Source organism: Conger conger, chromosome 15, assembly GCF_963514075.1.
Source record: "Conger conger chromosome 15, fConCon1.1, whole genome shotgun sequence".
NCBI lineage: Eukaryota > Metazoa > Chordata > Actinopteri > Anguilliformes > Congridae > Conger > Conger conger.
The window spans coordinates 6,866,391-6,878,405 of NC_083774.1; the positions used below are offsets into that span (position 1 = coordinate 6,866,391).

Below are 12,015 nucleotides of genomic sequence, written 5' to 3' on the forward strand. Positions count from 1 at the left end.
CCCACCTGGGCGAAATGTCCGTAATAAAAGAATGAAACGCACAATCATTAGTTTGGGACATTGAAGCCATTCAGATTACAGAATCAAGGCGTTATAGTTCAGTGTTTACGATAAGAAGTTTTTCGGAATCGCCAACATACAGTCTTGTCCGTTTCATCTTCAGACCAGGAACAGGAACTGATTATTCTCTGCCTGCCTGTTTCCCAGTCTCCAATCCCAGTCTCATAAATACCTACTCTGTGGCCACGTCTCTTCATTTTACAAAGCATACAGACATGGTGGGACGTTTTAGTTAGTTCGAACAAACATTAGAATGGCTAAGACCCATTACCTGAGCGACACTGTTGGTGCCGTATGTTGTGGTTCCAGCATCTCAGAAACCACTGCCCTCCAGGGATTTTCACTCCGCAGTCTCTAGATTTGAGAGATTAGAGCGTCTTTGGAATGAGGCGGAACGAGAGGTTTGCAGCCTGAATGTGTGGGCAAAAAAAACCATGGATCAATGGACCAGAACTTAAGAACTTATAAGGAATATTTCCAGCATTTCCAGCCCTGTGTTGAATCCGTGAATTCAGGCCGTTCTGGGGGCATGAGGGGGGTCCAGCCTGGTACTAGATCATAAAATAACAAAATAAATTGTTAGCGAGTACGCCATACGTTAGTGCTGAAGATTTCCAGGGTTGCAAGGCATCAACTGGTCACAATTCTATTTAATATACTGTATAAAATACGGTTATTAAATAAGTGATGCAGAAGGAGCGGTCAAAGCCAGGCGACGGTGGTTTTATCAGCAGGTTTTACTGCGCTCAAACGAGCCCGCAGAAAGGCTTATCTCTTACAGACCTGACACAACAAACCGCCGGACTTCCTTATTCTACACAACGACTGAAAATGAACAAACTGCACAGTCTGAGACCCGGTAAAACAGCTTTATTTGGTGCAATCGGATTTATGTGAACATACATTATGTCAATGACAGTGGTACATTTATCAAGAAACAGATGCTAAGTAACTGGCAGTTGATGAAATGACAATACCTGTTAAAAGAAAGAAAAAAACTAACAAACAAAAAACACAAAAAAAACACAAAAAAAAAAAAAAAAAGACCACACAAGTCTCTAAACCACTAAGAAATCTGAATGATATAAAATATTCTGCCAGTTTTATCTCCCGTTACATCCTCCTTCACCTACATTATTCAATTTGATCATTTGCTTTATAAAACAATGACATTTTACTGTTATTGAAGCAGTGCATTCAAACTCCACACAAACGCATTGCTGCTTGGTTTTATGTAGAAGCAACGGAAATCCTCCTTGTGCAGACTCCTCAGTAGTCTTCCTCACCCTACCCCTCCCCACCCCCCCCCTTCCCTCCTGAGTGGCGATTGTCAAGGTGACATCACGGCAGCTCCTACTTGGACTTGGCGAAGCCCACCCGGTCGTTCTCGCGGTCGAACACGGTGTAGTACTGGCCGATGAATACGTCTCCCAGAATCCACAGGGGCCCAGCGGGGGCCGGGATGTCCAGGCCCATGAAGCCACTGAGGCAGATTGTGTGCCCAGCCTGGCTCTCCTGGAGAGGTAGAGGTAGAGGTAGAGGTAGAGGTAGAGGTAGAGGTAGAGGGAGAGGATAAATCAGGCTGTGGTTCATATCCACACGCAGCAAGAGTAGTGATCGGGTTTCATTCCATTATCTTAATCCGCTTGGCTGTTCAGCGTTTAACTTATTCCAAGTTCTCTTGCATCAGTTTCAGACTAAGAACTTGTGGTGCAGCAAGCAGGCAGGGAAATGCTGCCATCTACAGGACATTCAAGTACAGTCCATAATTAACTCTCAAAAGGTCAACTGTGTTAGTGGAAAAAAATTTATTATACAGTCTCCAAAATATTGTTTACCATTTTAAGGGCCAGATTAATTCTTTTTATTTTTGTTCCATAATCAGATTTCAGTTTAATTTACAACCAATCAGTTCCCTCTCTCTGAGGTCATGTGACGTAGAGAGGACTCACCTTGAGGACGTACTGTTCCCCAGTCAGTGTGTAGGGCTTCCCCCCCACCATGAAGGTGATCACGGGCAGGGAAGGAACCTTGTCACAGTTCACCATGTACTGCAACACCGCAGAGAGGACACAGGTCAAAGGTCAAATACGACTGTAAAGCTACCGCTCAGAGTCTCCTTCACGAGACGTCATCTAATGCTCTGGTCTCGTTTAACCCAGGCGTGTGAATGGATAGGACTGTTTGACTACAGTTTACAGCGTCTCAGTCACGAGACGCGACATGTCGGCAACAATAGGATTACAACAATAATAACGGCTGTTTGGCATGCGTTCCTATGACAGAAGCTGAAATCCCGGTTCCTCAAGTTTTTTTTTTCTGGCCACTGTTTGAGGGCTTTTCTTTCCATTTTATTCTTCCCTTCCGTTACTCTGTAAAGCATCTTTTGGACAGTCTGCTGTGAAAAGGGCCACACTAATGAAGTGTAACTGAATTGGTAAAGATGGCGGCGTGAGGGCCAGCAGTACCCACCTCTCCCTGGATGAGGGGGATTGCTCCGATGGCCTTCTGCAGGGCCTTCACCTCGGCGGCCGGGCCGGTGATGAGGGAGGTGCCTGTATCCACGATGGCCTCGCACCCAGAGTTACACAGCGACAGAGTGTTCCCAACGCGCAATCTGACCAATCACAACATAGCGACAGAGTGTTCTTAATGCCCATCCTGACCAATCACACTGCAGGGCTTTATCATTGCATCAGATGTACCCTGTACAGTGCTTTGAGAAAAAAAAACATAGACCTAGAAAATTGCCTATAATATACGATACTATACACTCAGTGAGCACTTTTAGGTAGACCTGTACACCAGCTTGTTAATGCAAATATTTAATCAGCCAATCATGTGACAGCAACTAACAAATCCTGCAGTGGCAGCTCAGGCCTGCAGGGGGCAGTGTGGGGTCTCACCCGTCCATGTGGATCTGCCAGTAGGCCTTGCGGGTGATGTTGACATAGCTGAAGTCTCCGGTGTAGAACTTAGGGTCCGTCCCCCCCAGGAGCAGTTCCCCCCCGGGCTGGGTCTCTGGGTTCCTGGAGCACAGATGCACCGAGTGTATGAGCACTTATACATCACACTCATTTATCCAAAGCGATGTACAAAACTGTGCATATCAAGATCATAGAACAAAAAAAAACCTAACATCAGATATACGTCAGGTACAATTCATAAATGATTGGTTTGTAAGGCCATGAACATATGTCCAGTACACAAGGTACATAGGCCAAGTCTTCAACTACCATACCGAGACAACTACAACTTCAAAAGTCCTAGATTAAGGTATAAAGTACAAGGGTGCTAAAGATAGACAGGTGGACTTGTGTTGCGAGGGCAGACCCTTCAATAAGAATAACACACATGGGAAAATGACCTGACTACACTGTGCCGAACCCGACTGGCTCACCTGTTAAGGTAGAATGAGAAGATGTTCTTGTCCACCTTCTTCTGGCTCATCATGTTGTCGAAGACGGGCGCGACTCCGTCCACCGAGATGCGGGGGTAGGCCATGCCCAGGATCCCGTCGAACTTGGCGGCGATGAAGGCCACGCCCGGCTGCTTGATGGCCTCCCCGAACACCTGCTTCTCCACCGCTAGGTCCCCGACCTGAGACAAGGCCAGGCCAGACCACACCACAGGTAAAGACCTGCCCTGCCGTATGAGCGACTGTGCTGGGCCTTCTGCCACAAAATGGCTGCTGTGCGCCATCACCCGGGCGGGGCTTACACAGCGACGCACACAGCCTAAATTTGAGGTTACCACACCAAAAATAACTATAATTATTCAACCACACCATGGAACCATGCCATGTAGATGCGTATGAAGCACAATCAGTATAGTATCTTTTAAAATGTAAAATGATAACAAAACCGCACATGCAATTTATGCATAAATATAAACAAGCGTGCAAATTAAAAAAGGGGAACTTTTTTTTTTTTTATTTTTTTTTTTTTATTTAAAGTGGTTGCTGATACAGTCCTTGATCTCATTCGGAATTAAGTTGGCGTCAGCACTGGTGTTTATAGGCCAGCAGAGGGCACAGTTCCCACGACATACAACAGGCTAAAACAGAGCTTTGACTCATCAGCTGGTCTCTGTTAAAGAGAGCGGAGTGCTCGGTTAAATAAATGGTTATGTTTTTAAACGGTATTACCGTGCAGGTGTCCTGGCTGAGGTAGCCGGACAGGCTGCCAGACCCGTACTGGATGGCAAACGCTGTTCCGTTCTTCACGTATGTGCTCGACTTGGCCGAGTTGTATTTGTGGTGAAGCACTGTAAAAAAAGAAAAATTATAATAATAACGTTTCAAATGACATTTACATTACATAAACACTCATTAAATGCAGTGATGGGCATTCCATACATAGGTATGTAGTTGGTGTTTTCCATCTTAAGCAAAGTTAGGCATAATCAATGCCATTATACTTTAAACAAGTTAAACGAGACAAGCATTTCTCTTCATAGGACTGTTTTTTTCACAGTTTAAGACTAGATCCAGTTTCCTGTGGAGAATCTCCATTCCAAATGTCTAGGACTAGGCTTTCTCGGTGTTTGAGAAACTGGCCTATGGCGTTTCAGAGACTCAGCTAAACTAGACTGCAATATCGGGGGGTTATGAGCGGGGGGGGGGGAAGGCAGACTTACAGCAGGCGATGTCGGTGAAGGAGCAGTGGATCGATGGAACCCAGAGGTTGGATGATCCCGTGTCGAACACCACGGTGAAGAGCTGTGGAGGAGTGCCCAGCCCGATCTCTCCATAATACTGAGCCTACAGAGAGACGACCACCACCGCAACTACGGTCAGACCACGGTTCATTAATAAATTACATACTCCACTGCTATAGCTCTGAACACATACAGAGTAAGCGGACTCCCTTGTGCAAGGGCCATGTGAACAAATCGTTTCACTTGAGTCAGAAACCTTGATCCCTACACTTCACATAGAGGCTTCGCTCACCGCTAACTCTGCATCATAAGGGTTTTCCTGATTTGGAAGAGGACTGCAGTAAAAAGAGCCGTTCTGGGTTTTACTCAGTGCCGATATCCAGCAGACACAGTAATCCTGGTTCAGTACACAGGCCCCGGCATAGAGGCATTATTTATTGTGCTGTGCCAGAAAGGGTTGCCATGTTTTACAGGATCCCCATGGCATTTTGCAGCGGAGGCTAAAAAAAAGTCCCCCGTCACCATTCATGTGACTAATAGTCAGAGGAGACACACACACCCGCACACATATACAAACACACGAACAGACATCTTTCTCTTCAGTGACATTCTGACTGAAAGTTTACGGACAGATAGGTCTGCTCATAGACTATGTTAAAAACATGTCATTGGGGCAGGTTAGTAATTAGTATATAAACTGGGGAAAACAGCAAACCCTCTTAAACAGCATAGTCCAGCCTGCATGGAGTCAGATCAGTGCACCAGCACAACACACACACGCACACACACGCACACGCACACACACGCACGCACACGCACGCACACGCACGCACACGCACGCACACGCACGCACACGCACGCACACGCACGCACACGCACACCAGCCTGTATGAAGTCAGGTGAGTGAAACAATGCAGAGCACACACTGTACCCTGCAGTGAGTCACCTGTCACAAGACTCCTCTCCTACAGCTCTCCGATTGGCCACAATACTAATCCCCAGCCAATCACCTCCCTTCAGTCAAAGCATGAGTTTAAAGCCACCTGTGGTTGCACTTTTTCCACAGATAAGAACTCCAGGGAAGGAGTCAGATCGAACACAACACACTGTGTAAATCTAGCTTATCGAGTGCTTTTATTATCCTAATCCAGTCAACTTTTTAGATGTTTTCATGGTGAGGTTACAGAATTGCTCAATAATATTTATGTAAATAGAAAATTCAATATAGTTTCTAGGATAATTTTGACTTTGTAGGACACAACCCTGTGAACTCTACACAGTCATGAGATCAGTGGTGTACAGTTCAGTGGAAGGGCCATGTTCAGTGGAAGTGTGTGTGTGTGTGTGTGTGTGTGTGTGTGTGTGTGTGTGTGTGTGTGTGTGTGTGTATATGTTTGCATGTGTGTATATGCATGTGCATGAGTATGTGCGCGTGTGTGAGCGCATGTGAGACAGTGGACATGCGCTTGTGTGCGAGTGCTTGTGTGCGAGTGCTTGTGTCTCTCACATCCAGGTAGTTCTTCAGGGTCTCAGGCGTGGGCCCGTTGCTGGAGGGGAAGCCCAGGTTGTATTTCAGGGCCTGCTGCCCGGCCAGCAGCTCCTCCATAGTCCTCCCAGAGTCGGACAGCGTCCGCCTGATGGAGCGGAACTTCTTCAGGGGGATCCTGGGGGAGACGGACACACGGACAGGCAGGTAAACCACGCTGTTAGCGCAGCGACTAAGGTCAGAGAGTCATGCATTATACCTGGGATCCTCCTAACCTGAAAACCTTCAGTACAAGTCGGTATTAAAAACCCCTGCTGAAAACTCCAGCCAAGACCATTCTAAGGATTCTCATGAATCTGGGAATTCTAAAATGGTTTAAGCTGGGTATTCCACACTTCCAGCTGGTGATTTCTTGTCTCTAGCTGGACAAAGCCAGTCAAAGCTGGTGGTCAGCTGGTGGACTAGCCGACTACATAGGCTGGTCTGCTTGTGAACAGGTGGTCGGATCACAAGCAGACCAGCTTGTGTACAAGCTTGCGGATACCCATTCTGCTTTCTCCAACAGCGGGTTTCATTCCACTGGGTTTCTATTGCGTTCATTTGCCGTCCTGCCTCTGACAGGAATCGAGCGCATGCAGTGTCAGTCACCGACAGGAAGTCAGAATCAGCTGGCAGTCTTGCATCAGTGTAGCCGCTTCCTGGGTCTGCGTGTAGCACAGGTCACGCTCCACCGATGCACACAACGGCGGAGGATATGAAATTCCCAAGTAGTGACGACTAATTTTACTGATGGGCAACACATTTATTATCCAAGCTATTGCAAATGGGCAAGAGTGAAAGAATGAGAGGACGGAACATTCCGGGCCCTGAACCACGGCACGAATTGGACCGGAGCCTTCCTTAGCTCAGTACAGGGCGCCAATGGTCCAAATGAGGGCTCAGCCGTGGTAACCATGGTTATGAGTTTTGCCTAAAATTTCCCTCTTCTGAAATCATACACAGGAGGAATCCTGTGGTTAACACTGCAGTCTAGTCCACCCCTTATTCCTCACACGGGTTTTCTTCTACGATGGTAAACCCTCTTGCCCCTCAGAAGGTCGGGTAATTTCGTTTATTGGTGTAGTTAAACTCGGCCGGAATGACAAAAGGTGCTTTATTAATGCATCAATTACGTTTCTGAAATAACCAGATTCTCAAATAGCAATGGCAGCCCATTCTCGTTTTTCATGAGATCCAGCTCATTTCTCATTAGCCAGGTTACTCGCTCAACCAACTATAAAAGGGCAACTATAAAATAATCAGGTTAATTGGTTTGTTGAGGCAGGAAAATCGAATGTAATAGTACCAATGAATGAAGCAAGAGAGCGGCATGTTCAGATGCAACAGGTTTTTCAGAAATCTTTTTAAATCCAACCTTTGCATTTTCTAAAGCTAACGTTTCACAGAGAGATGGCTATACAGTCCGTGTGAATGTGTAGCAAGCATGTTGATTGGGATTTTTAATTCTTCATGGCATGTAGCCATTTCTGACAGTGTGGTTTAACAGGGTAAAATCCATGATTGGATGCCATCATGGTTGGAAGGAAAACTCATATAAAGGGGGGCCCAGGACCGAGTCGAAGAACGACTGAATCACTGGGCCCTTTCCCGTTCTCTGGGCAACGCACGGTGGTGTGAAGCTATGTAGTTCCGCTGAATTGCAGTAATTCGGGAAATTGGCTATGACCGATTGCGAAAACATGCAAATACAGGTTTGTCCCTATCGTTCGAGTGGCAAACAAAGTTTGATACAATGACTCGGTGCCTCGCCCTATATTTGGCTGGGAGACGGCTTGCATGTTTATCTTGAATGTACTGGTGGTGGCCTTATTGCAGATAAAGCACTCCTGTTTAGCACCACCGTTAGCTAGGCATTCGTGCACATTTACATTCCACACCAGCTAAAGGGTGTTCTTTCCAAGGTAGCACTTTCGTTAACACCAACCAGACCCGGCGGCAAGCCGCGTTTAGCATACCAGCTTCAAAACAAAGCTACTAAAGGTCGTCGTCGTCAATAGGCTAGACTAGTACGTTAGCAAGACTAAATTATTGCACGTTTTAGACATAGTTAGTAGATTAAATACTACCATATTGGTTACTAACTTAATTAACACAGCAATGCATATTTATTTTCCGTTATTTAGAAAAGGTTGATGCTATTCTGAAAACTAGAATTTAATTTTAGGAGCTGGGTGGCAACGTTAACGTTGCAATCCAAGCAGAATCTGTGGAAAAACTATCAGCTAGCACGTTGCCAGCAAAGCCTCTTTTCTATTATAGCGTAGCTATGTCACGTAGCTATAGCCAGTATGAATGTCAACAATAGATTATATGGCTTGTTAAAGAGTTTTTACTCATTGTTAGTAGATATTAACTAGCTAGCAAGTTAATAGCTAGATTATTCTCTCGAGCTAGCAATTACCGAACATTACACAATACGCTTGACTAGTTGTCTATCTGCACACATCGATATCAAACCCTGAATGATTAGGAAACTGAACAAACGTTAGACATATGGCCAAGTATATAGCGAGTAAGTTAGCAGACAAGCTGCCTAAGCATGTCTTTTTTCCAGCTGACCTACCGTACGAGGGCATCGGAGGTCCAAGTTAAGGCAACAAACATGCATAAATACAAAAACTTCATTTTACAGTGGTAGTAAATGAAAACTACCAGTACAAAAAGCTTATGTAAATTTCCCCCAAACGCTAACGATCACAAAACAATGACCCAGCAACTCCACAGCAGATATAGCCCAAGCAGTCTGGTCAGGTGATAGTTGGTGTGGTGCAAACTGGAGTCATGTGATGATGACAACGCGGTGACTGAAGGTCTATACGATTTTTCTGGATCTGAATAAAGAATTCCTGTAGGGTTTATAAACACGCATTGTAAAAAAACAAGAGTTCCGGTATGGGGGATATGTTCAACACGGCGCTTTTAACGTAGATTTCGGCGAACCCACAACCCCTCAACGTCACATGATGCGTTTCGTGTAATGAGTACGTGAGCGAATAGGTGGGGGGATTTCAAATTAGGGTGAATGAATCGCTTATTGTGGTAGTCTTGTGGTTACTGAAAGCAGTCACATATGTAGTTCGATGTCAACCGTGTAATTTTTTCTACCCACTGACTTGTATTCTTACTCATTTCTTAATCTTCCTCCTCTATTCTTGCCTTGATTAATGGGTTTGTGCTATTATTTGACAACATACTCAAATGTTTTCAGTACATCTTTGATATTACTTTATGGGTAGTACCAATAAGGCAATATGGTGTGAACATTTCAAGCAAGAATATCGTGTTAACACTAAACACGTGGTGACGTACCATCATGTTAAAGAATGACTGAAATACAAAAGTGTGTTTAACCAAAATTCCTTACAGACATGATATTTTAATCTAATCTGCATGAGAACGCCTGGATGTTGATTTGAACTGGGATAGACTTGGTGGAGACGCAAATTTAAAGTGGATGGTTGATGGCCTATTGAAAGAAACAGGAGGTAGACATATATATACACACACACACACTCACACACACATACATACAATAACACAATGACCATTAGTTATTGTAATCGGCCTCAGTGTGCATGAATGATGATTTGGGAAATACCTCCAGGAGAGGTGGAAGTTTAGATGGTCTATTAGAAAGGGAACAGACATTCATTCAGAGATAACAATGACCATTTAGTTTCCTGCCAAAGGGTATTGGTGGCCTATGAGGTATTGATGAATTTACAGGGTGTTGCTGCAAAAGAGCATGCAAGCTCAATCAACCTACCCTATATAAACAATACATAATAAAATTGATTGTATGTTGTATTGTAAAGAATATAAACTGTGCAAGTCAGTCTGGAAAATATCTTCTGTTAAAAGTGCAATTCAGAGCATTTCTTTAACAGCACTGTTAATTGCTTTTAGTTATCAGAAGTAGTTTTTAAATATCTACAGTGGTGTGAAAAAGTGTTTGCCCCCTTCCTGATTTATTGTTTTTTTGCATGTTTGTCACACTTAAATGTTTCAGATCATCAAACAAATTTAAATATTAGTCAAAGACAACACAAGTAAACACAAAATGCAGTTTTTAAATGAAGGTTTTTATTATTAAGGGAGAAACACTTGCTGGTGTGTTTTGGATCATTGTCCTGCTGCAGAACCCAAGTTCGTTTCAGCTTGAGGTCACGAATAGATGGCCGGACATTCTCCTTCAGGATTTTTTGGTAGACAGCAGAATTCATGGTTCCATTTATCACAGCAAGTGTTCCAGGTCCTGAAGCAGCAAAACAGCCCCAGACCATCACACTACCACCACCATATTTTACTGTTGGTATGATGTTCTTTTTCTGAAATGCGGTGTTACTTTTACTTTTTAAGTGATTTCTTGATTGAGAACAGGTGTGGCAGTAATCAGGCCTGGGTGTGGCTAGAGAAATTGAACTCAGGTTTGATAAACACAGTTAAGTTATGTTTTAACAGGGGGGGCAATCACTTTTTCACACAGGGCCATGTAGGTCTGGATTTTTTTATCCCTTAATAATAAAAACCTTCATTTAAAAACTGCATTTTGTGTTTACTTGTGTTGTCTTTGACTAATATTTAAATTTGTTTGATGATCTGAAACATTTAAGTGTGACAAACATGCAAAAAAATAAGAAATCAGGAAGGGGGCAAACACTTTTTGAACATGAACATGAACATGCATTTTCAGCATGTGCTTTGATCACAAGAGCAGAACATTTCTCAAGGTTTCTTGGGGGAAATGACAAAGCCACAAGCAGTATCGCTGATTGTGAAAAGGCAAATGCAAAATCACACTTTCCTCATTTCTGCTAGTGTTGCGGATACGTCAGAATTTTTTTTTTTTTTTAATTCTCCAGACCTGCTATGACTACATGTATTTTGATGTATATTGCAGAATAGAATGTTAAGAAATTCATTAATCTAAAATAATGTGACTGCAATTACTTTGGTTGTAACAGGAAGTAGGTTTAAAATTGGGTTTATTGGTCAAAGTATGTGGAGGGGGGGTAGCTTTCTTTCTTTCCTTTCTTTAGCTTCTCGCTAAAACTCTGGAACGGGCGGTCTGCTCCCAACTGTCCACTTATCTTCTCCAGAACAATCTCCATGACCCCAACCAGTCTGGCTTCAAAAGTGGCCACTCCACTGAGACCGCCCTGCTCGCGGTCACCGAGGCACTCCACTCTGCTAAAGCCAAATCCCTCTCCTCTGTCCTCATCTTCCTCGACCTGTCGGCCGCCTTCGATACAGTCAACCATGAGATTCTGCTCTCATCGCTGTCTGGGATGGGTGTCACAGGGTCTGCACTCGCTTGGTTTTCCTCCTACCTCTCTGGTCGCTCCTACCAGGTGACTTGGAGGGGCTCAGTCAGTCTCCGACCCTCACCCCCTACAAACTGGAGTCCCGCAGGGCTCAGTTCTTGGGCCTCTCCTCTTCTCGCTATACACCATGTCTCTTGGTTCTGTTATCTCTTCCCATGGCTTTTCTTATCATTCTTACGCTGATGACACCCAACTCTTTACTTCTTTCCCCTCCGACACACAAGTCACCCCACAGATCTCTGCCTGCTTGGCTGATATCTCTGCGTGGATGACTTCCCACCATCTGAAGCTCAACCTTGCCAAAACTGAGCTTCTCTACATCCCTGCTAAGTCCTCTCCGTCAATCGACCTCTCACTCTCTGTTGAGGACTTTGTAGTTTCCTCCTCCCGTACGGAAAGAATCTTGGGGTGACTCTTGATAACTGC

The 12,015-nt window shown here is 44.5% G+C and overlaps 1 protein-coding gene across 1 annotated transcript; it reads right to left on the reverse strand.

Annotated features, from left to right (window-relative positions):
• Positions 1-915: 915 nt before the first annotated feature.
• LOC133111347 (cathepsin D) lies at positions 916-9,153 on the reverse strand. Its single transcript, XM_061221602.1, has 9 exons — positions 8,829-9,153; positions 6,227-6,383; positions 4,699-4,822; positions 4,208-4,326; positions 3,461-3,660; positions 2,967-3,089; positions 2,533-2,677; positions 2,013-2,111; positions 916-1,575 (listed from the first exon to the last, which is right to left on the reverse strand). The coding sequence occupies exons 1-9, from the start codon at positions 8,888-8,890 to the stop codon at positions 1,414-1,416; spliced, it is 1,191 nt and encodes a 396-aa protein (XP_061077586.1). The 5' UTR covers positions 8,891-9,153; the 3' UTR covers positions 916-1,413.
• Between the last annotated feature and the right edge of the window lie 2,862 nt (positions 9,154-12,015).